The 26971-nt window shown below is 43.5% G+C and overlaps 1 protein-coding gene across 1 annotated transcript in view; it reads right to left on the minus strand.

Annotated features, from left to right (window-relative positions):
- Positions 1 to 26971, minus strand: part of UMODL1 (uromodulin like 1) — a 621262-nt gene that overhangs the window by 148337 nt on the left and 445954 nt on the right. The window contains exon 13 of the mRNA XM_078658858.1: positions 17210 to 17437. Coding sequence (XP_078514984.1) covers positions 17210 to 17437 — 228 coding nt within the window. The remainder of the gene's footprint in view (positions 1 to 17209; positions 17438 to 26971) is intronic.

A 26971-nucleotide genomic window follows, 5' to 3' on the forward strand; every position in this document is an offset into this window, starting at 1 on the left:
AGTGTTGACCTATTCCTCGAAGTTCTTATACTTAACACCCTCTGCCACAAACGCCTCTCTAAATTCCTTTCACTTGAGAGAGCCAATAGGGTACCAATTCCACCACTGAAGCCCGGAGTCCCCCACAGACAATCATAGCCAGGATATTCAACTACCGCAATAGGGACGCTATTCTGCAGGCGGCCCACTCACATGGCGACTTGGCATACGAAAGCACCATGATCCGCTTCTTCCCAGATGTCATCTTGCAGGTACAGCACCAGCACTGCAGCTTTGATGAGGTCAAGAGTGTGTTGGGCACCATAGAACAGAAATACACAATGCTGTACCTAGTGGAGTGCAACTCTGGGAAAACACACGGGGGCCCCTGTAAAAAGGACAATACCCTAACAGGGAAATAACTTATTTGGGAAACTAGGTTGCACCAGCCATAGTGCACAATAATCAACTGTGTAGCAGTTAGACCATAGAACTTTTCATCAAATTATACAACCAATACTGCTATAATACAAACATATATATTTTTTATTTCTTTTTCTTTTTTCACTTCTTATAAATTATTTCAGATATTGTAAAAAAAACATACATACATATAATTAATAATCATTTCCATAAAATACACATCTTAAATCCTTTTCTGTCCATTTATAAACCACAAATTACAGTTAAACACGATATACCTATGAGGTACAAATGTCTTTAGTTTGTACTTAAAAACAGTCACAATTATTACAATGTATCTAAATGATGTTCTGTCGGATACACAGTTTATATCCATTGCAGATAGACTGATCACAGTTGGTAATTATCAGACATTGTATCTATCCTGATTTTGAAAAGACACTGGTTACTGATCTTTGCTGCCACCAACGCTTTTCGGCTGAAAGCCTTCCTCAGGGTGCTCACACCAGTGGTTTACCAAACAACATCAATTATACCATCAATTTTATGTATTCCATCATCGTATTCCATAAATAGTCCAATCTAATGATTCCTTTGATGTAGGGAGTATATTGTGTAGGATGTATGACATAACAACGCATACTTTTACAACGCATGCTTTTACAACGCAAGTATTACAACGCAAACCTTTACAACGCATAGCGCTTAGGGGTGCTGGATAGTGAATAGTTTAATTTACTATTCCAACTCCAGTCCCCGTGGACCCTAGGGAAGGTGTTGGATAGTAAATTAAATCTATTCCCTATCCTAGAGCGCCCCCCAGCGCAATGCGTTGTAATGGTTTTCGTTGTAAAACCTGCGTTGTAATAGCACGCGTGGTAAAAGTTGCGTTGTAAAGGATGTTTCCCCTCTCAATAGCTATAATCACTTTGTATCCATTGAATGTTGTTTTAAGGTCCACTGGGGTCTTTTGTGGCATAGTTAGGACTGATGGACCTATGGACATATGGCAGGAGTATAACCCACACCAACGACAGTACACATACTTCTCACCCTCTCACTGTAGTTTCTCTCATCTGTACCACATTTTTACTTAGCATGCCAATGCTAACAACTTCAGGCCAGCGACACACCACGCCAGAGGCATTTTTGACCACTCCCTGGTCGAGGTCCTGCTGAGTGGACCAGTAAGAGACTTTTCACTACCCCAAAAATTCGACCCTTGGTATCTCAAGGACAGGGGAATCAAAGGGAAGCTAAGGAAGGGTGCAGAGGCATACTTTCAAGAGAACCAGGGGGTGGTGACATCTGCCTCCATATTATTGGAGGTGTTTAAAACCGTCGTACATGAGCAAGCCCTGATAGGGGGAAAGAAAAAATGATACAAGCTTGAGTGCGAAGCCATAGAGAAAGGCATTGCAATTTTGGAAGCCAATGTACTGTCGGAGAGAATGTCAGTCATCTGTCACCAGCTACACCTGCAACAGGATGCTGGCAGAGAATAGGGTTGTACAAAATAGGGGACACAGCCAGCATACTGATGGCCCAGTTATATAAAAGAGACTAAGATCGTTCCTGGGTGCCTGCAATCCATGTGATGTAGATGACAAATGCCTCAATTGCTGACACCTTTGTAGCCTAATATGAGGACCTGTACACTCCGGCAATGGATAGGACAGAGGCTGGCTATGTGGACTTTCTGAAAGACATAGCATTCCAGACACTATCGGGCGAGGCGAGGGAGACTCTAGAGGCTAACCTGGTAGAGGAGGAGGTTGCTGTGGCTCTAAGAGGCCTCCAATCTGGGAAAGTGGCCGGGCCCAATGGCCTGCCAATAGAACTCTTCAAGGGGATGACAGACAAGGTTTCCAAACCCATGATGGCCACGTTACAAGCAGCACGGGTGGAGTAATGCCTGCCGATAGACCAGCCTATTGCCAACATAGCCGTAATACTAAAAAAGGGTAAACTCCAGACAGACCAGCCCATATCCTTGCTGAATGTAGAGGCTAACATGTTGGCAACCAGGCTGCGCAAAGTAATCACGTCCATAGTCCACCCTGACCAGTCAGGTATCATGCTGCATAGGAGTAACTGCCTCAACCTGAGACACCTATATGGTGCACTCCATGTGGCCAGATTGCCTTAAACACGACAGGCAGTGCTACAGGCTTGAGGCCAAAATGGCATTTGAAAGTATTGAATGGAACTACATCTTTGCCACACCTGCCAGACTGGCCATCAGGCCGAGATTTTGTGAATGGATCAGACTCCTGTATCAGAGTGAGAGTCAACGGTGAGACGTCCTGCATCTGTGCCCTACAAAATGGGACCCGACAGGGATACCCCCTCTCACCTATCACCTTCACACTGGCACTTGAACCGCTGGTGGCCTGGGTTTGTCAAGACCCGTTGAAATGAGGAGTGAGGGCAGAAGGAGGCTGGGAGGAGCATATCTCCTTATATACAGACGATATCTTACTGCACGTTACTTAGCCTTCCCTTTCAATCACCCGAATACTGCAGGTCTTCAACACCTTCTGAAGTTACTCGGGCTACTGGATCCACTGGGCCAAGTCAGTGGTTTTCCCCATGTCGGGTGTAGGAAGGTGGATACCTGACTATGGTTATCCCAGATTTTTTTGCCTTGTGTTTAGCTGGTTTTCGACTTAGTTGGCCTGGGATCCTGCTAATCAGGGCCCCAGGCTATCTGCTCTCGCTATAAAATGGACTCCATGTACCTTAGGTATATACCTAATTGGATATTGGGTCACCTTATGAGCTCCTGTACAGTGTACTATAGGTACCCAGGGCATAGGTGCATCCAAGGCCTACCAGGGGCTGCAGCATATCTTTTGCCACCCCTGGCTGGCCATCCAAACTGACACAACTGGCTGATCACTCAGCTGGGGCAAGGTCGTGTAATCACCCCTTGCTTAGATATAGTATTCCTATGTCTAACCTTATATCTAGACACATATACACCTATAAGTCACTCCTATGGCAGGCCTTAACAATCCTGAACCGCGATGGGATGTCCTTATGCACCGGAGATGGCAGTGCTATATATGGCACAATACGAAAAATGATTTGTCGATACGAGTAACCCCTTTTCTGATCATATTGTCCAATGGTTGCGCTATATAGATGACGTCTGGCTCCTGTGGCAGGGGAGCCAGACCGATCTATTGGCGTTCCACGGTTGGATGAATGAGAGACATCCAGACATTAAATTTTCAATGGAGGCAAGCACGACCCGAATGACATTTTTGGATGTCGAAGTGACTTGTGTTGAAGGGTATTTAAAAACATCCCTGTATAAAAAAGCTACGGACAAAAATACCATTTTGCACCATAGAAGCTACCACCCAAGAAACCTCAAAGCAAATCTCCCTTATGGACAACTGCTACGGATACGTAGGAACTGCAGCGAAATAGGAGATTATGACAACCACGCACAGAAGTTCTGTGACGAAATGAAACATCGAGGCTATCCCAAAAAGCTCCTAAAACATTCCTACAAAAGGGCACGGTTCACACCACGTGAATGCCTCTTACAGTCCAGACCGAAGGAAGTACTAGATCGACCCGTCTGTGTGACCACTTTTGGCCCAGATACGCATAGAATGCGTCAGACAGTTTTGAAAAACTGGCATCTGCTTGAGGGATTAGAATGTCCTTTTCCAAGGCCAATATTCGCCTATAAAAAAAACAAAAGTGTTGGGAAACAAATTGTCCGGGCGGACATTTCCAGGCCTAAGTATAAACACTACTTATTGTCCATCTGGAATATGAAACCATTTGAGGGCCACCATAAATGTGGTAACTGTGTGGCATGTACCAACACTATTGAGGGCAACGAATTCCAACACATGAATGTTAAATGGAAGCATTCTACCTTTTCCAACTGCAAAACAAAAAATGTAATCTATGTGGTAAGATGTCCGTGCAGTAAGATTTATATTGGGAAAACCAACCAACAGGTCAATGCACGCATAGGCCAACATAAATCGCGATTGAAAAGAAAGGTGCTCACGGCCCCCATGGTCGAGCACTTCATTGAAAAATCACACAATGAAAATGACTTCGAATGGTCTGTACTATTCACAATAAATAGTCAACAGTGCCCTGGTGATGTCGTCAGCATGCTGCTTCAAAAAGAAGCATATTTAATTTTGAAATTTAACACTACTCTAACCGGACTAAACAGTATGTCCGAATTATCCAGGGTGTGACTGCGTCTGCAAGAGTATGGGTCCGAGCTTCACTGCACATAATCACATTCACAACCTGCTCAATTAAAACGAGCAACTGAATGGATTACACAATTGTTTGTGATATAGCTTAAGAAAAACTACATCTCCCACAATTCTTGAACATTGAGAGCCAACCCACATCGTTAACAAAAGTGACGTCTTCCGCATCAAACACGAGTCGGATGATTCCTGACTACATGCGAGAGCGGATGCTGGTGTGCTGGCTAGGAGTAAAACAAACAAGTAAGCTCCGTGCCGTTCTTGTCTGTCCTGTTGAATCAAGGTCATAATCAGGCTAAACATGCGAGTTATTAATCGGCCCCATTCACTTATTTTACAGAAACATTTTATTTGAACACGCTCGCAAGCCGAGCTTTGAAATTTTGTCCCTGAGCGACGAACGCCAGAGGAAGCCAAGTGGCAGAACAAGCACATGTTTGTGCAGGTACGATTTCTAGTTGCTCCCTTCAGTATATTGTTCTGAAAATACTGGTGAAGGGCGATTAAGCTCTAAACTAACACGCATTTTCATTTAATAGGTAATGACTACATGCAAGACGCCATCAGCCCAAACAATTGTCCATTAGCAGTATATAACACTCAAGACGAGGTAGGACTTGGTTTAGGTTTCCATCTGTTATTACGATCATTTTTTTTTTTTGAAACCATCAGCTTGACACCGAGGGGCTCACATAGTCTTCCCCCCCCCTGTTTTAGAGAAATTAGCACACCGGCACGGCAATACGGGCAGAAGCAAGAGATACAGCCCTTCTCAACGAAAAGCCCCCCAAATAGACTGCTCCCACAGTGAATCAAACTACAGGTACATGGTTGGCAATTATCGTGGTATGGCATAAGAGCAACACGAGATACATGATATGATCGAATAGTGATTTTTTATTTTCTTCTCACTTCCTACACAGATTGATCAAAAGGCCCTGAGGAGAGTTTGGGAACCCTGGTGGCCCCAACTCGAAACGCGTCGGCTTACCAATGGGAACACACTTGTATATTAATTATACATTAGGATTTCGCGAATAATTCTTGAATGTTCCCTGGCATTTGACAGTGTCTCTTGATAAATTACGAAGTAGAGAATTAATTGTTTTTGTATAAATGGTGTTATGATGTTGTTAGGTTTGTGTTGACTTTATTAATAATTTTAGTTTTGTATAAATTGTGTATATATGTAGATAGTAAGGTATAAATGTCAGTGTATCTGTTTATTTGTGCATAAACACACGTATGAAATCATCTTTAAAATAAAATAAAAAAAAGTAATTGGTACAAATTGAGGTACCGGATCTACCTACATTCATTAACGGTGTGGTCCACATTTAAATAATTATGTGTCACTAAATAATAAGGGTGCAGGCATTATTTTTGTTATATTGCTTTATGAATGGTCCAGCCTGCCTCTGTCCCGCTAGGACCTAACTCCTTTTTGTTCCAAAGTTCAGAGCGGACAACAGTCCGCGAGAGTATCAAGGGATCAAGACATTCCATTTGTGTGGTGAAGGACATATTGTCCTTCGCAAAGTATGGCAGATAAAGATACACTTTCATTTAGTGAAAGTCACATTCAGTCACTTATTGCCTCGTCGCCTTTTTCCTCGATTGCCTTAAGCACTAGCGCTAAACAACAGAATGACTCAGAGAAATTAGTCAGACTGTGCAAAAAACGTGTGAGGACAGAACTACACGGACATTTCCTGTTGAGACATCTGAAGGGTGGAACTATCCCCTGGGGCCTGCAGATTAAGAACACACCCGTCATCTTTACAGATGACGTAGAGTATAAGAAGGGGTTCAGTTTTATAAACACCAAATGTAGTCGGGATCTGATGGTCCATACTATAGAAACTGCCCAGAGAGTGTGCCGCCAAGAGGAGGAAGAAATAGAGACATTAACTAAAGCCATTCAAAACGACCCCACAATTGCAGACGCTAAAGCACTTCTGGAAAAGATTGACAAAGAAATACAGGTATTTAAAGATAACTCTATAAATGACAAAACTACCAAATACGAAAGAGACACCAAGTCTTTCAAGATTGAACAAGTGTATCCTTTCTTGAAAGAGGACTATTACACCTCGTCTGACTCACGCAGGGCACTGTCTAACTACCAAGGAAGATCAAGAAACCGTTTCACCACTTTTTCAGAGACTTCCTCGTCTGAGTCTTCGGACTCTGACTCGAGAGGCAACTCCAGGAAACAGGTTGCTTTTTTAGAAAGGGGCCCACAAACAAAAACACGATTCAAAGCGCCATGGGAAATGAAGACGCGCAACCGGTTCTACAAATCATAAAACCCAACACAGTGGTCAATTTATCTCAGAAAAATCTAACAAAAGACGAGGAGTCTTTATTGAATCTAGGCCTGAAGTTTGTCCCGTGTAGGAAAACAGATTTTACCAAATTGAAGGTCGAGACTTTGGAATTCTGTCGAAAACTAAGGCTCAAGGCATTTTTCTTCAACCAACCAACAACTCCTAACAATGAAACCACTGGGCTAAGAAATAAGTCAAAATTTAAACCCCATCAAAATATCCCGCAACAAATTAAAGCATTCGAACAAATCCTGCTGTCATCCATTAATAAAGTGGAGAAAGAGAAGAGATTTATACAGCCGAACCTTACCAAAGGAGAGCGTAATGCAATCCAGAGGTTGAAAGACGTTACTTCGGTGGTTATCAAGCAGGCGGATAAAGGGGGAGCGGTGGTGGTGTGGCCCCGAGATATGTATTTATCGGAAGGGCTTAAACAAGTTGAGAATGCCTCGTGGTATCGGAAGCTACCAGAAGATCCAACTAAGGAGATCCAAGGGCTGATTAACGACGTCCTTGAGATAGGTAAAGAACAGGGCTTCTTGGGAAATAAGGAATTTGAGTTCCTCAACAAGAAATTCCCCAGGACACCAGTCCTGTACCTATTACCCAAAATTCACAAAAATCTACATGAACCACCGGGTCGACCCATAGTATCGGGTTGTGATTCTTGTTTAGAATCCATATCCAAATATGTGGATTTTTTCCTTAAGCCTTTCATCATAGAGGTAAAATCGTACCTAAAGGACACAACCGATTTTTTGTTAAAAGTCGAGGGGACAACATTTGATCCATCAATTCAAATAATGGTTACAATGGACGTAACGTCCTTGTACACCCAGATCCCACAGGACGAGGCCCTAGAAGTAATGGAGTATTATCTAGAAAGTAGACCACGGCCACATAGAGTGCCTACATCGTTCATTCTGAGATTAGCCGAAATAGCGCTTAAAAAGAACTATTTTGTCTTCAATGACCAGTTCTACATGCAGATAAAAGGAACCGCGATGGGATGTCCTTATGCACCGGAGATGGCAGTGCTATATATGGCACAATACGAAAAAAGATTTGTCGATACGAGTAACCCCTTTTCTGATCATATTGTCCAATGGTTGCGCTATATAGATGACGTCTGGCTCCTGTGGCAGGGGAGCCAGACCGATCTATTGGCGTTCCACGGTTGGATGAATGAGAGACATCCAGACATTAATTTTCAATGGAGGCAAGCACGACCCGAATGACATTTTTGGATGTCGAAGTGACTTGTGTTGAAGGGTATTTAAAAACATCCCTGTATAAAAAAGCTACGGACAAAAATACCATTTTGCACCATAGAAGCTACCACCCAAGAAACCTCAAAGCAAATCTCCCTTATGGACAACTGCTACGGATACGTAGGAACTGCAGTGAAATAGGAGATTATGACAACCACGCACAGAAGTTCTGTGACGAAATGAAACATCGAGGCTATCCCAAAAAGCTCCTAAAACATTCCTACAAAAGGGCACGGTTCACACCACGTGAATGCCTCTTACAGTCCAGACCGAAGGAAGTACTAGATCGACCTGTCTGTGTGACCACTTTTGGCCCAGATACGCATAGAATGCGTCAGACAGTTTTGAAAAACTGGCATCTGCTTGAGGGATTAGAATGTCCTTTTCCAAGGCCAATATTCGCCTATAAAAAAAACAAAAGTGTTGGGCAACAAATTGTCCGGGCGGACATTTCCAGGCCTAAGTATAAACACGACTTATTGTCCATCTGGAATATGAAACCATTGGAGAGCCACCATAAATGTGGTAACTGTGTGGCATGTACCAACACTATTGAGGGCAACGAATTCCAAACACATGAATGTTAAATGGAAGCATTCTACCTTTTCCAACTGCAAAACAAAAAATGTAATCTATGTGGTAAGATGTCCGTGCAGTAAGATTTATATTGGGAAAACCAACCAACAGGTCAATGCACGCATCGGCCAACATAAATCGCGATTGAAAAGAAAGGTGCTCACGGCCCCCATGGTCGAGCACTTCATTGAAAAATCACACAATGAAAATGACTTCGAATGGTCTGTACTATTCACAATAAATAGTCAACAGTGCCCTGGTGATGTCGACAGCATGCTGCTTCAAAAAGAAGCATATTTAATTTTGAAATTTAACACTACTCTAACCGGACTAAACAGTATGTCCGAATTATCCAGGGTGTGACTGCGTCTGCAAGAGTATGGGTCCCAGCTTCACTGCACATAATCACATTCACAACCTGCTCAATTAAAACGAGCAACTGAATGGATTACACAATTGTTTGTGATATAGCTTAAGAAAAACTACATCTCCCACAATTCTTGAACATTGAGAGCCAACCCACATCGTTAACAAAAGTGACGTCTTCCGCATCAAACACGAGTCGGATGATTCCTGACTACATGCGAGAGCGGATGCTGGTGTGCTGGCTAGGAGTAAAACAAACAAGTAAGCTCCGTGCCGTTCTTGTCTGTCCTGTTGAATCAAGGTCATAATCAGGCTAAACATGCGAGTTATTTATCGGCCCCATTCACTTATTTTACAGAAACATTTTATTTGAACACGCTCGCAAGCCGAGCTTTGAGATTTTGTCCCTGAGCGACGAACGCCAGAGGAAGCCAAGTGGCAGAACAAGCACATGTTTGTGCAGGTACGATTTCTAGTTGCTCCCTTCAGTATATTGTTCTGAAAATACTGGTGAAGGGCGATTAAGCTCTAAACTAACACGCATTTTCATTTAATAGGTAATGACTACATGCAAGACGCCATCAGCCCAAACAATTGTCTATTAGCAGTATATAACACTCAAGACGAGGTAGGACTTGGTTTAGGTTTCCATCTGTTATTACGATAATTTTAGTTTTTTTTAAACCATCAGCTTGACACCGAGGGGCTCACATAGTCTTTCTCCCCCCTGTTTTAGAGAAATTAGCACACCGGCACGGCAATACGGGCAGAAGCAAGAGCTACAGCCCTTCTCAACGAAAAGCCCCCCAAATAGACTGCTCCCACAGTGAATCAAACTACAGGTACATGATTGGCAATTATCGTGGTATGGCATAAGAGCAACACGAGATACATGATATGATCGAATAGTGATTTTTTATTTTCTTCTCACTTCCTACACAGATTGATCAAAAGGCCCTGAGGAGAGTTTGGGAACCCTGGTGGCCCCAACTCGAAACGCGTCGGCTTACCAATGGGAACACACTTGTATATTAATTATACATTAGGATTTCGCGAATAATTCTTGAATGTTCCCTGGCATTTGACAGTGTCTCTTGATAAATTACGAAGTAGAGAATTAATTGTTTTTGTATAAATGGTGTTATGATGTTGTTAGGTTTGTGTTGACTTTATTAATAATTTTAGTTTTGTATAAATTGTGTATATATGTAGATAGTAAGGTATAAATGTCAGTGTATCTGTTTATTTGTGCATAAACACACGTATGAAATCATCTTTAAAATAAAATAAAAAAAGTAATTGGTACAAATTGAGGTACCGGATCTACCTACATTCATTAACGGTGTGGTCCACATTTAAATAATTATGTGTCACTAAATAATAAGGGTGCAGGCATTATTTTTGTTATATTGCTTTAACAATCCTGAAGGCAGAGTGCTTGGTTTTATGTGAGATGGTGCTCTCGCATGAGCTGAGCCTGTCTGCAGCTTTGGGAAACATGTCCTTATAGCTGTTCCAGGATATTGCCATACCATATACTCTTAAGTGCATTATGAACCTCGCAGTCAGATGGTAACTTTGTTTTGGCTTTATCAAAACATGTCGTGTAAGGTGTCATACGCTTTGGAATACTACCCCCTCGCCAATTCTGGTGACGGGGGTAGCATTCCACCCTTCTAGAGGGAGAAGAAATGTTACTTCCATTAATCCTGGTTAAAGTTAACCAGAGCCTCAGCATCACAAAATGGATGCTGCTGCCACAGACACAAGTCTGACCTCCTGCTGCTGGGAGTCCTTCCAGCGATGGAGGCTTGGACAATAGGTTTCCTGTCACAGGGAGGTGCTAGCACCACCCCAGTCAGGAGATAGTGGATTGGGGCAGGGAGGGCTGAATGAAACGAGACACTGCCTGGGGCAGTGTCACGAGACACTGCATAGGCCAGTTCAAACCAGTGCTGGGGCACTCCAGGCCCAGCTCTGGCGCGAAACTGGACAAAGGGAAAGGGGTGTAACCACCCCCTTCCTGGGTCCCACCCATAGGAGGGACCTAGCAGGTAATCCAGCCCCTAGATTTGGTATATAGGTAGGAGCTGAGTCCCAAGACTTTAGATAATCCTGACTGAAACTCTGATACAAAACTCTGGACCCTTCGACATCCTACTCGACGTAGAAGACTGAAGAATCTCCCTTGTGGTCAAAGAGTGACCACCCAGTGCAAGCAGGCACCATCAAGCGCTCAACGGTTTGCTTTGTCATTGCTCCCGCCGGAGCTTGAACACAGAGCCTGACAAGAACCGGACTTCCATACATCCAACAGCCCGATCCACTGCCACAGCAAAGCTGAGACCTGTGGAGGCAACGCGAGACGTGGGACCGGCCATCTTGGAAAGCCAGCGAATCGCTTTCTGTGCAGCTTCTGAGGTACCCTCAAATTTGTGCATTGGGGATTGAGAAGCCCCAGCCCCGAGCATCCATTGCACCGAAGATCACCTCTCCACACTCACTCACGCATCGAGCGGGAAAATGCAAAAGGGCTCTCCATTTCATAATAGAGGGGCATTCTCCTTCTCACCTCTCGGTTTGCGCCACTCCTCTCTATGGGACTATTTCCTGATGCTGGAAGATTTGTTTGGAATCATGGTTGGCAATGATTTTTGAGGAACCTTGCCGCTTAACATTTGCTGCCGGCAATAAATTATGAAATGGAGAGCATAGACATAGTACGTCTCGAACTCTGTTAAGTGGACTTAATTTGAATATTCACTGTCCCATGGGCTTTTCTTGCGGTGATTATGGAATCTTATTATTCTCGTTAAACATCAGCGTTATGTAAAATTATGGCTAATAAATAGTGGCGGCTGTGAAAGTGGTTCGTCACCTATTTGAGACTGATTTGATCGCAATGCATAGTAAAGACGCTATGCATATAATTGGGTTGACCACATTCTAAGATGGCCACCACTATTACGCCCAAATCTCTCCTCCCGTTCGCGGGCTGTGTAGCATGGGACGCGATTGGAGGGTGCGACGAGGCGTGTAAATCACTGCAGTATTCAGCGTTCGTAGTCGGAGCTCTTAAACGCCGGTGGGACGCGGCAGCGGTAAGGTCCACGTTACAGGCTGATTGGTCTTGACTTGAGATGGGAGGTCCATATGGGAACAAGCGAGTGGATAGGGGTTGTATGAGGCCATCCTCGTTCACAATCGGTCCCTGGTTGCGGGAGAGTTGTGTTCCCGAGATGACGCCATGATTTTGTTAAGCTTGCCAATAATGAATGCATTATCCGGAATAATCTATCTGGAGTCCGGTACAGAAGAACCAGGCAGATTGTTCGAAATGAACGCATATATACAAGAGTGTAGCATACTGCAAAGCTACAGGTCATTCTCTCTATATATATATGAGCAATTTCTCTTTTATATACCCCAATAGAATCCCAGAAGTACTGTGGGTTTCGCAGGGATACGTGATCAGCTGACACGGATACCCTGACAGGAGGTGTGCGGGTATGTTGTAACTTCGCCACCTCGAGGTAATTGTGTTTTAAATGATCCAAGAGCCACCACGTTTTTTACCATTACTGTGTCTGGTCTGTACAGCGATTTTTAATGATATTCACATGTCATTGTCTACCATTACAGGTGTTGAAATGAAAAACACCGTGGAATGAGTGAAAGGATGAACCCCTGTAAGCCCTGATGAAGTTGCGACACAAGCTAGCAACGAAACATGTTGGCAATACAACATTAGGTTTGGTACAATAGAAACCAATTTTTGTTTGAAAGGTTTGCAGCCCAGAATAAAAGTTGGAGTGGCTAGCAAGCTTCTCAATTTTAGTGGTGAAAATTACACTTTTGATTTATCACGAGGGGTGTGTGTGTGTTGACTTGTGCACGAGTGGGATTTATCATTTGCGTCTCCCTGATAGTGAAATTATCTGTTGATTTCACTTCTTTTCCTTTTCTCTTCTTTTCACGATTGAGAGAGAGCTACCAATGATGATTAGTGGGTAAACTGGTAATTGCCAACCAGCAACCCCTTGTGGCGGTTCTACCGTGAGGTGCTCTCTCTCTTTCCTCACATTTTTTCATTGTATGGAAAGTGGGGTTCGTAAGTGGTAGTTGACATGTGCTTTTTGTTTATTAATGTGACACTGTGACATATATGAATAAATGAAATTCTTATAAAAGGGGAAGAAAGTTGGATACCCCAATATGTCACGTCTACAAAGAAACGTGTGTCTTTAAGGAGGAGTCCTTTGTTGTTTATACAGGATTTGAGTGGGGGGCGGCCTCCTCCTTCTCTCCCCCTTGGCTCCAAGTAGAGTGAGAGTCATGAATGTTGGCCAGGGGTCACGGCGTTAATGTCACAGGTCCTGTCCCTGGAGGTGTCCATGAGTGGTAAATGGCTCCTCTTAAGAATCACAGGTGACCAAAACCTGGCCCCAGTACCAAGCGATATGGCCAGCGCAAGCATCAATGGTGGCCATGCGTAACATAACACGGGAATGGAGTAAGGGGGCACCTCCATCTATTGAGGATTGTGGGTCAGACCTCGATTGGTGTGAGAGGGTGGAGCACATAGTTTACCAGAACATGGGAGGCCCCAAGAAATGGGAGAAAATTTGGGGGGCCTGGTGCACCTTTAGGGGATACTGATGGGAGGCAGGCTTCGTGGGTGGAAGAGGGATGAGCAGATCGCTCCTGTTGAGCTACTAGGGGTCAAGGTTCCTTACTCTGAAACAGGCTGTAAAAGGGCCATTCTTGATGTGTTTATAGCCATTGTCCTTTTCAATATAGATATTTACTGCTGTAAACGACATGAGATACTCTGCTTTAATTTCTGGTACATACTGTATGATGAGCGCTGTTCAATAAAAATATATATTTTTTTAAATAGACAACGAAAAGCAGTCCCTTCATAATTCTTCTACTAGGGCAGCGATATAGAGGCATGGGTTTTAAAGTGACTTTACACTCACTTGCTATTTGACCTGAAAGTAAGCAATGAGTTGCATGTCAAACTTTTAAGAAACAGAACTGGAGGCGCTGGTCATCAATCAGACTGGCTTGAGCACTGGGAAGCATATTCATAATCTACTAACTGTAGCCGGCCACGCGTTGCTGTTGCTCAGTCTGGTTAAATGGAAGAGGAAGAAAAGAGTAAGCGCATGTTTCTAATATGTTTAATTTCACAATCCTTGTAGGTATACAAGATGTTTTTGTGACTATTGTCTGTATGCGTCCCTTGTAGTTGTTGCGCAGCAGGCAAATCGATAGGGTCTGTTCGGCCTTTCTATTAAAAACACGCGCGTATTGTGTATATATAAACACGCGCTAATGTTGCAAAGTGAACCAACTCCTCCCCCTCCCTCCACCCACTTCCCGGTCTGCCATCCTGACACCAACTGTCCATCCTAATCTATGTAGACTATTGTCTCTATGCGTCCTTTCTTAATGTTGCAAAATGAACCAACTCCTCCCAACCTCCCCCCACCCACTTCCCGGTCTGCCATCCTGACACCAACTGTCCATCCTAATATATGCAGATTATTGTCTCTACGCGTTTATTGTAGTTGTTGCGCAGCAACCAAATCGATAGGGTCTGTTCGGCCTTTCGGTTAAAAACATGCGCATATTGGACACGCACGTATTCGAATCCAACGTTGTGTATATATAAACACGCGCTAATGTTGCAAAGTGAACCAACTCCTCCCCCCTCCCTCCACCCACTTCCCGGTCTGCCAACCTGACACCAACTGTCCATCCTAATATATGTAGACTATTGTCTCTGTGCATCCTTTCTTAATGTTGCAAAGTGAACCAACTCCTCCCCCCTCCCTCCACCCACTTCCCGGTCTCCCATCCAGACACTAACTGTCCATCCTAATATATGTAGACTATTGTCTCTATGCGTCCATTGTAGTTGTTGCACTGCAACCAAATCAATAGGGTCTGTTCGGCCTTTTGATTAAAAACACGCGTGTATTGAACACGCGCGTATTCGAATCCAACGTTGTGTATATATAAACACGTGCTTAATCTAATCCAACGTTGTGTCAAAATTTCAAAGCAATCGGTGAAGAACTTTCTGAGATTTAAGATTTTGAACAAACGAACATAGACATTTTTATGTGTCTGTTCGGGCTTTCGATTAAAAACACGCGCATATTCGACACGCGCGTATTCAAATCCAACATTGTGTATATAAAAACACGCGCGTATTCGAATCCAACGTTGTGTCAAAATTTCAAAGCAATCGGTGAAGAACTTTCGGAGATTTACGATTTTGAACAAACAAACATTTTAAATTTTTATTTATATAGATTTGCATCGCAGTGCTAAATTTGAGCTGATGGTTTTCAGTGCTGGCACCGGCACTTAATGGTCAGCACCGGCTCTAGTGACAGTCCACAACATGGTGGCGCTGTCTATCTAATTTGCCGATGTAAACAACAACAGTGTTTAAAAGTGAATATACATCAAAAAAGAATGATACCTGATGTTCAAGACACTATTATAGACTTGGGTAGCCTGGGACAGTATGAATTGTCACACTTGTAGGACTGCAATGGTAAGTCATTGTGTTGGTACTGTTATTGGCAGTGCTAGCAGAGGCAATGGGTGATGCAAGCTGCAGTGGCCTCCTGAGAATTGCCCTGACAATTACTTTGTTTGACAAAGTAAGCACTGCTCGTTAAGGATATCCAATCAACCTTATTATACGTGCCCAAGGATAGAGTGCACTTATAATAAGGCAGACCAAATATCATTCACGTTTGTGATGGAGTAACCTGTCAGTCAAACTCTAAATCAGGCCCTAAATTTTTTTCAGCACAGGAACAGCTGGCAGTCGTCAAAGATTGTCAGCATTGTCATGACTCATATCACAGCAGCATGCTGGCAGTGAACTACAGTCAAGAGGATGCTTCAAATGTATACTCAGGTCCTGTAAGCTTTCATAAGCACATGATTTCTTTGGTCCATGTTTGAAATCCTGAAAATATGTGATTGATTGATTCTCTTTATTCATATGTTAAAATAGGATGTATGACATTACACCGCATGCTTTTTCCACGCATGCCTTTACAACGCGGTTTTTACAACGCATGCCTTTACAACGCATAGTGCTTTGGGGCGCTGGATAGTGAATAATTTAATTTACTATTCCAACTCCAGTCCCCGTGGATACTAGGGAAGGTGTTGGATAGTAAATTAAACCTATTCCCTATCCTAGAGCGCCCCCCAGCGCAATGCGTTGTAATGGTTTGCGTTGTAAAAGTTGCGTCGAAAAGGCACTGCGTGGTAAAAGTTGCGTTGCAAAGGATGTTTCCCGTTAAAATATAATCCAGATACATAGATGTGTAGTAAATTATTAAATCTAGACTGACATATATACTTATCTTCAAAATATAGTGGTAGTCGATATCCTGCCCTCAATAATTGTGTGTGTCTGTATCAATAACTCAGTATTGTATTACAATACCAAATAACTTGTCACATAACAGTAAAATGTCATAATAAAGCCATAGTAAAAATATTCATTGTAAGTTTTTCTAGTGTTTCTACTACCAGTACTGTAGAAACATTACTTCATTAAAAAGGTTAATCAAGGTATAAATATAGCAGGGAAATATGATTAAACATTCACTGGGCAAAGTGTATTAGCTAAAAAACAGTAATGCATATTCATGGATAGAAAATTAAAGGACTCAGAAATCATTAAACGACTGCCTCGAATACAGAATTCCTAAGGACATATTTAAAGGAAATTGAAAACTCAACAAGTGAATGCATAGATAATAGAAGGTAAGCAATCAGCCCATGAAATTTGCAACAAAAAGACATGTAGTTGTCCAACAGACAAGGCAGACTGGGACTCCCCATCAGAGAGGAACGATTCATAGATGAATGTGCTGGTCACATTCGTCTTGCTGACTGTGAACACAATGCAGCTGCAGGCATGCAGTAACCCCTTTGCCTGGTAACTTTCCTGAGGAAGAAGCACATTCGCTCTTACTTGTTATGGTTGCATTTCTTCCAGATGTTGCGTTGCTTGGCACTAATAGTGTTGTTGCAGAATGCTGTGGTATCGATGCCGCCAGTGTGCTTACTGTGGTATGCAGCGTATCGTTGGAACTAGTAGGCCCAGCTATGGATGGTACCAATGTTGAGGAAGACGTCGAAGCAAGAGAAGAATTGTTGGTATAATTTTCTGTTGTCGTTGAAGAAGTATCTATTTGCAGGACACATCACAAAATAAACCATTAGTCACAAATATTTTATTGAGAGTGCTACAAATGAGTCATATATAGTAGCAAATTCCATTTTAATTGAATTTGTTTCTTTTTTCTTTGTAATATCACTCTTTACCATTCTTTGTTTTCATAGTCCTCTTTCATAAGATGAATCGCTTTTGCTTTTTTGCCTGGTACAGCTATGATACTATAACACTGCAGTGCAACAAAATCCCACTGTGCCCTGTGTGGAGAAAGCCATCAACCAGCAGTTTACTGAATTCCTGGAACAAAACTACCTACTGTGCACTTCTCAATCAGGACTTCGTGCCAACCAGAATACTGAGACCTCTTTGATTACTGCCACAGATGACATCAGAACACTCCGGGACTGTGCAGAAACGGTGACCCTACTCCTCCACGCCCTCTTTGAGGCGTTTGACACAGTCTCCTACAACACCCTCATCAACAGACTCAACAACATAGGCATATGGCAAGATGCCCTCGAGTGAATGGCATCCTTCCTCACAGGATGCATACAGAGCATCCAACTGCTTCCCTTCACCTCCACACCCAAAAACATCATATATGGTGCACCAAGAGGAGCAGCCCCACCCTCCTCAACATCTACATGACCCCCCTCACAGACGTCGTTATATCCCAAGGACTCAACATAATCTCCTATGCAGACAACATTCAAATGATCTTCTTGCTCACCGAGGACCATGCTAACGCCAAAACTAACTTCTGCAACGCAATGACCAATGTAGCCGAATGTATGTAAGAAAACTGCCTCCAACTCAACTCTGACAAAACTGAAGTACTGATCAACACCTCCACATGGCACCACAGCTGGTAGCCTGAAGAACTCTGACCCACACCGACCGACCACGCACGCAACCTTGGCATCACCCTCGACAGCCAACTGACCATGAAAAGACAAGTTAATGCAGTTGCCGCCTCCTGCTTCCATACACTGTGTGTGCTCCTCAGAATCTTCAGATGGATCCCAAACAACACCAGAAAGACCGTCACTCAGGCACTCGTTACCAGACTCCTCAACTACGGCAGCACCCTCTCTGACCCTCTACACCGGCATCTCCATCCAGCTTCTCAGAAGACCCCAGACCATACAGAACACTACAAGCAGACTCATTCTGTACAATCCCAAATTAACCCACATTGGCCTCCACCTGAGAAACCTCCAATGGCTTCCCATCCAGAAAAGATGCCAGTTCAAGATCCTCATGCACACCGGCAATACCCTCCATGGCCTAGGTCCTGCCTACCTCAACCATCGACTGAACTTCCACCAACCCGCTAGATACCCCCACTCCTCTTCACTCACCCTCACACACACACAACCCACGCATCAGCCGCACCAGCAACGACAGCTGCTTATTGTACTACATTGCAGCCAAGACCTGGTAAGACCTCCATTTCCAACTCCGTACAACCCCCTCTCTGCCTGACTACAGAAAAAGACTCAAGTCCTGGCTCTTCGACGGAGACACAGTGCCCAGATACCCCTCCGGGTGTCAGAGTTGTCTTTCACTTGTGCAGAGTAACTTGCTTCCTACAAAGATTTTACCCATTTCTGCTGATTCCTGCCACCCTAGAAATCTGCAAGATCTAAAGAAATATTCACGTTAATCAACTCTAGAGAGAAATCCATCTTATTCTGGACTATTTTCACTCTTTCAAAAACTCTGGGAAACTCTTGCTGCACAGTTCAAAGTGGACACAAAAAATGTTTGCAAATCTGAGGTCCACAAATTTCACATTGATAGTTAAAACTAGCTGCCTAATTTGCCTAGGCTTCCAAAGCCTTCTGGGGTGTGAAGAATACCTGGTGGTGAGGAAGTGTCTAATTGCTAGGAGATCGTTCACAATTATGTAAGGTGAGCAATTTCCCGGAGTTAGCTGTTTTAGACAGGGATGCCCCAGGTGGAGAATTTGTTCATATCTGAGGGAGATGAGATACAAAGAGCAATGTCCATCATTACATTCTGCCTCCCATACATTAGGGTAAACAAATGTTGTAGATGAAACTCATATTTAGAGAAAAAGGGGTATAAACAGTAAGGGAGGCAAGTATCCCCTTAGACGACCCTGCTAACCTGGGGCATAGCTTCAGAGGGGGGGGTTTGGGGTGTTCCCCTAATAAATATATTTTCTTATAAATAGTTGGGTACAAGTGGTTTCAGATGGGTATAGTGAGATGTCTGTTGGGTTATCCAGAGATTTTCACATATACACAGACAAAAACGCACACACAATTTCCCTCTCTCTGTTTTGAAAGTCTTCGAAAATGTTGGTTATTTTCACAAAATCTTGTGCTTTCTCTAACTTAGTACCCTTCCATTCTACATTCCTCTCCCTTTCCTCAGCCTCTTATGCCCCCTATGCATCCATTGCGTCAGCCATGTTGGGTGAAGCAGCTTGTAACCTATGGCACAACTTGCATGGGGCCCACATCTTGCCACACCCATCATGCTTAGGGCATCAGACGAAACCGCCAAATTATTTAATGCATGCAAAAGTCTCAGCCACTTGCAGTCACTCTGGCCTCATTTTGTCTGTCTTAGAGGGAACCAGGTCTGGCAGTTAGGGCTGGACTATTCCTGTTGGAACAGTATCAAGTCTCATTTGAACACAGGTGGTTTTTTTCTGGAGTGAATTAGTGGACAAAAAGTGATGTACTGCAATGTAATCATGGGGAGCCTTCTATCGTACTCCGTGGACGCCCTGACGAAGTATGGGATGCCGTACTCTTTAACTCTAAAGAACACTACGTGATTGGCAAAGGATACTTGGATCTAGAAGTTTTATCTGGAGTAACGCGATATTACTTGGAACCCCAATGTGGGTTGGAAATATCACCACATTTAAAATCTCAACACTTTGGAAGATATAGCCTTGATGAAGTCGCGGGATCACGCCCCAATTGCGACGAAACACGTGTTGGCTGTGGCTGAAATCAAATGAATAAAAGCCTGAGAAGAAAGGACCAAAAGAAATTGTCTATACTTTGTTTTGAAATTATTGTGTCTTTACGTTAACAGGGAAACCTTCTCTACACGTAACGTGTGCTTGGGAGTAAAATAGATTTATATAGAGCTTTTGCTTTGTTTTGTGGAGTTTAGTGGTTCTCCACACCTTTGAGCACCATTGATACATTTTCTATATTTATAATTTGTGCTAATCCACCAAGTGGTGCCAAAATCCCTATATTAAATACCACGCATCCCAGGGCTTTTTGGCAATGTAATCATTGGCTGCTTAAATTACTTGAAATATTCCACCCATCATTTATTTCTAACTAAAAATAATACATGGAAGCCTGCGATTTCTTTAAAACAAAGCGTGTTTCCAATTTCCATGCTGCATGCAATTTGTGACGTATCTAGTCAACTGTAATTAAAAAATGCTGTAGCTGTTTAACTGTAATAACTTATTATAATTGAGTTCTGACATCACAATGCTTACTACCAGAGTCAGCAGTCTGGGTGAAAGGCAGGTGACAGAGCATATATACAGCTGCTCTTTAAACAAGGAAAACGGAAACTGGCTTTTCCTTCTTCTGATATCTTTTTCGAAAAATAAAATGTGATCAGCTGAAAGGAGATATTTATAGTGACATATTTATTATGTTTTCCATGCTATAGGTCATCTCTTTGCAGGAAAGAGAAATTCTCTGCATTTTTTTGCACAATCTAGCTCACAGCATTTGTTAACCTGACGTACATTATATGGTAAATCATGAACTGAGAAAAACACAAATTGCAGCTTAATTGTCCATTTAAATGTTTTTTTATTGCACGTCCTTCTCCCGGACAATTTAAACAGTTCATCTTCAGTTGGTATAACATTACAACGCAACAGATACAAGGGTATACATCTTCATATACATGTAATAGCCAACATGTGTTAAATTCTCGCTTTCTCTGGGCGTAACAGAATTGATCCCAGAAAATATTTTTTATCTCATGATATAGGGTTCCCACAATTCCTTGTGATCCAATGCTTCACTAATGGTTTCCTTCAATAGCATGCCTCGGATAAAAAATCTTTTCTGAAATCACATTTTTGAATAATTTCCAGCATCCTTCGGGATCAAGTTCGCGCTATATAAAACTTTAATAAATCTAAAATGCATGCATATGAATCAAATTTACAGTGATTGTCTCCCCATGTTTCTGACCTGTGCTGGCTGCACCACCTACATTAACTCAGACAAGTTATGAGTGAGTGAGTGAGTGAGAAATAAGAACTGACCACAACTTTTCATTACTCCTTGTTTATTTACATTCAATCAGTGGCGTAGCAAAGGGGGTTGGGAGGAGTGTTCCGCCCGGGCTGCACGAGTTTTGGGGCTGTCGCGGGGCAAAGGCAGGAACTGCCAGTGCAAGGGGCAGCTAAAGGTCTAACTAAGCCACTACATTCAATCAAGAGTGTCACAAAGGAACACTTTTAAATTAGTCAAGGATAGCACTGCAAGGGAAATCATTTGTAGAACCATATAGAATTGTTACACGGGTGAAAGTAATGTGTTAAGTGCCTTTGCAGAGCATTCAACTCTTTCTTAGACAATATAAACAAGCAATTTACTTGTATTTCTCAACCTTGTTTTTAGACCCGTCAGCCTTAAGGTAATCTTCCCCCAAACTGTTTGCCTGCTCCCCTTCTATTTACTGAAATTCGTTTTTGTTTCATTAGGACTCTGTGCCATTTACCACTGCTGACCAGTGCTAAAGTGCTTGTACTCACTCCTTAAAAGATGGTAAAATTAGCCTACACTTAATTGGTACACAGCTTCCCCTGAGGCAGAAGCCGGGGGCTTAGCCTGCCATCACTTGTTTAAAAAATTTAATTTATCGTTATTTTGCGCCTTGAATACTGTTTGTCTTTTTAAAATACCTGCACATTCTTGAGCCTCTCATTCGAACCCCCATCCCCGGCGCACACGATTAGGTGGTGACGCTCTGGGAGAAAGGGTTGCAGCCGCCATCTTGAGCGGAGGAAAGGGTTACGGTCCAGCTGTTGGCCGCCTCCCGCCCTCCCAGGATATTTAAACAGCCTGAGAGCGCAGCGCGCTGACTCAATTCGTGCCTCTCCCCTGAGGCGGAAGCCGGGGGCTTAGCCTGCCATCACTTGTTTTAAAATTTTAATTTATCGTTATTTTGCGCCTTGAATACTGTTTGTCTTTTTAAAATACCTACACATTCTTGAGCCTCTCATTCGAACCCCGATCCCCGGCGCACACGATTAGATGGTGACACTCTGGGAGAAAGGGTTGCAGCCGCCATCTTGAGCGGAGGAAAGGGTTGCGGTCCAGCTGTTGGCCGCCTCCCGCCCTCCCAGGATATTTAAACAGCCTGAGAGCACAGCGCGCTGACTCAATTCGTGTCTCTCCCCTGAGGCGGAAGCCGGGGGCTTAGCCTGCCATCACTTGTTTTAAAAATTTAATTTATCGTTATTTTGCGCCTTGAATACTGTTTGTCTTTTTAAAATACCTGCACATTCTTGAGCCTCTCATTCGAACCCCGATCCCCGGCGCACACGATTAGGTGGTGACGCTCTTGGAGAAAGGGTTGCAGCCACCATCTTGAGCGGAGGAAAGGGTTGCGGTCCAGCTGTTGGCCGCCTCCCGCCCTCCCCGGATATTTAAATAGCCTGAGAGCGCAGCGCACTGACTGAATTAGAGTTTCTCCCCTGAGGCAGAAGCCGGGGGCTTAGCCTGCATCACTTGTTTTAAAATTTTAATTTATCGTTCTTTTGCGCCTTGAATACTGTTTGTCTTTTTAAAATACCTGCACATTCTTGAGCCTCTCATTCGAACCTCGATCCCCGGCGCACACGATTAGGTGGTGACGCTCTGGGAGAAAGGGTTGCAGCCGCCATCTTGAGAGGAGAAAAGGGTTGCGGTCCAGCTGTTGGCCGCCTCCCGCCCTCCCAGGATATTTAAACAGCCTGAGAGCCAGAGCGCTGACTCAATTAGTGTCTCTCCCCTGAGGCGGAAGCCGGGGGCTTAGCCTGCCATCACTTGTTTTAAAAATTAAATTTATCGTTAATTTGCGCCTTGAATACTGTTTGTCTTTTTAAAATACCTGCACATTCTTGAGCCTCTTATTCAACCCCGATTCCCGGCGCACACGATTAGGTGGTGACGCTCTGGGAGAAAGGGTTGCAGCCGCCATCTTGAGCGGAGGAAAGGGTTGCGGTCCAGCTGTTGGCCGCCTCCCACCCTGCTCACGACCGAATATAAGGACCATGACATCCCGTCCGCGCAGCGGGCGGGCGCGCCAAAGGAAAGCCCGTCTGCGCCCGTCCGCGCCGGGACCGGGCCATGCCCCCTGGTCGAACGCTGACATGGATCCCCTACTCCAAAGCCATGTTATCGCAATATCGACCACGTCCAGCTACTAATTGCCCAAAGCATGATCCAGAGTCTACCCTTTAATGACTATCAGCAGCTGCCCTCACTGTAAATCCTCACTACCTTTTCTCACGAATATTGTAACTACCAGTAAAAAGAGTGCCACAACAAACCTAAATATATCCATAGCACTTATCAATGCTCGATTGTTAGGCAGACATAGACAGGACATATCAGACTTCATTAGGGATAGGAAATTGGACATACTATTTGTCACAGAGACCTGGATGGATAACGCCTCAGATCCGGATCTAGTGGTTGCAGTTCCACCTGGATACAAAGTCTATTGACATGATAAACAAAGAAAGAAGGGAGGTGGTTTGGCAATAATTGCCCGCAACACTTTAACGGTGATGTTGTCTCCTATACTCTCACCAACTTGTGAAGCAATTCTTTTTGCCATTATGTTGACACCCTCGCACAACTTTAAAGGAGTTCTCCTGTCTAGACCGCCAGGAGCGCGTACAGAATTTCTCTCTAATTTGAACTTAATGCTTGAATCACTAGCAACAGAGGACTGCTTTACGGTCTTAGGTGACATTAATTTCCACCTAGATAAACAAGACAATAATGAAACACAAACATTACTGTCTGATATGGAAACCCTAGGACTTCCCCAATTGGTTACTTAATCTACACACGAGGCCGGTCATACTCTGGATGGCATCTTTTCCAACTTTAAGGGGATCCACTTATAAGACATTCTCCCGCTCCCCTGGTCTGACCACCATGCCATTCTTTGTGATATCTCAATCAATGATGCCCCATTAGGCAGACCGACCAATCCCTGTCGCACCCCCTTCAAAGCTTGGAATGACCTAGATAATGCAGATTTTAGAGAACTACTGGATAGCACCTGCCCTATTATCTCAGAGGACCCAAATTTAGCCATGAACCAATACTCAGAGTGGTTAGGCAACGCCATAAAAGCATTGGTAGCATACAAAACCATATCTAGAAATAGGACAGCTCCCTCTGCACCATGGTTCTCGGAAGAGCTCAGAACACAAAAACAAATCTGTAGGAATCGTGAGAGGATTTGGCGTAGATCCTACGACGTAGAAAGTAAATCTCGCTATAAGGAAACACTTGCCAACTACAAAAAAATGATTACTGAGGCAAAAAGGAAGTACTTCAGCGACCAAATAGATCATGCAAAGAACTCAAATAAACAACTCTATGACGTAGTGAAGCAACTAGTGGGGAATACCCCCGACCTGGCCCCTCCTCCCTCTCAATCTTTTTGCGATGCATTGGCCAATTTCTTTTATACAAAGGTTAATGACATTTATTTAGCCTTTTCTTCCAAGGATAATTCCATCACACACTCCACCTGCACTATACCCTCTGCCTGTTCCCTATCCCAATTTAAAGAAATAACAGAGCAACAAATAATGGACATCATTAAAATTATAAAAACAGGATCAGCTCTGGACCCATGCCCACGAAAAAAATTTCCACCTGTCATGGACCTACTAACACGTGTGATCACGCAAATATGTAATGCCATGTTTAAGTCAGGGATTTACCCCAATGTTTTGAAAAACACCCTTTTAAAGCCACTTCTAAAAAAAACGCATCTGGCCAAAGATGAATTAAAAAAACTACAGACCAATAGCTAGCCTTCCTTTTTTGTCCAAGGTGGTAGAGAAAGCTATGAATCATCAGCTGTCTGAATATATTGAGGAACATCACCTGCTGGACAACACCCAGTTTGGGTTCCGTAAATTTCACGGCACTGAAACCGCCCTCATTAAAGCCGCCAATGACATTAGAGTCATCAGAGACCAGAGGGGAGCAGCAGTACTTGTACTTCTGCACCTCTCTGCGGCCTTCGACACGGTCGATCACTCCATCTTGATCGACCGTGTCGGAAAGATGGGCATCCAACTGGGAGCTAAGAACTTACTTGCCTCTTTTTGTCTGGCAGGACTCAGGCAGTTACACTAGGGCCATTTCAATCGGCCGAGCTGTCTCTACCGTGTGGGGTTCCCCAAGGCTCATCCCTTAGTCCGACACTTTTTAACATCTATGTGTCGGACCTTGCAAGAGTTATCAAACAATATGGGATGGGCCTTACCTCCTATGCGGATGACACCCAGTTAGTCCTCGCCATTAACAATGACGGAGAAGAGGTGGCTGAGCGCTTCCAGGAAGGTATGCTGGCAATTGGAGATTGGATGTCCTCTAGCTGCCTTAAACTTAACTCCGAGAAGACCGAGGTTGTCATCTTTGGGAAACTTTCCCCACGCTGGTCATCCGCCTGGTGGCCTTCATCTTTTGGAATTCTACCCAACCCTGTTCCAAAGGTCAGGAACTTAGGAGTTGTTTTTGATGAACATCTTAACTTTTCCGCTTATGCTAATCTGATAGCGGCAACAGCTTTTCATAAACTAAAACTCATTAAAAAAATTCATCCCGTTCCTACCCGACAGTGCAGGCAAAACTCTGGTAAGCACACTTGTACCATCATCACTCGACTACTGCAATGGCTTGTTTGTCAATGCACAAACTCGGGTTGTTAACAAAATGCAATTGGTACAAAATGCTGCGGCAAGACTGCTTTCCAGAACCCCCAAATTTAAACCTATCGCCCAAACTATTCGGAACTTTCACTGGTTAACGATTAAAAATCGAATAAAATTCAAAACACTCTGCCTTGTATTCAAAGCACTGCATAATCTAGGTCTGCAGTTTTTTAGGGATCAGCTTACACCATACCATCCTTTAAGGCAACTAAGATCGGTGACTCTGCACCAATTAACTGTTCCCCACACAAAAACAGTCTCCTGGGGTGACAGACGTTTCCCAGTCACGGCAGCCCGACTTTGGAACTCCCTCCCTTTGGCGATCAGATTAAGTCACTCCCTTTTCTCCTTTTGTAAAAGTTTAAAGACGTGGCTGTTTGACCAGTAACCCTCAGGATTCACATCAGAAGAGCCACGATCTGAGTTTTCAGCGCCGAGACGCCCACGGGCGTTCGTTCGCGCTCTACAAATCTCAAAAATAAATAAATTAAATACACTTAATTTATTTATGACACTGGTAAAATGGTCATACATCTTGCAATTTAATATCTACATGTCTTGGGTAC

This window comes from Lissotriton helveticus, chromosome 8 (genome assembly GCF_964261635.1).
Source record: "Lissotriton helveticus chromosome 8, aLisHel1.1, whole genome shotgun sequence".
Taxonomy (NCBI): Eukaryota; Metazoa; Chordata; class Amphibia; order Caudata; family Salamandridae; genus Lissotriton; species Lissotriton helveticus.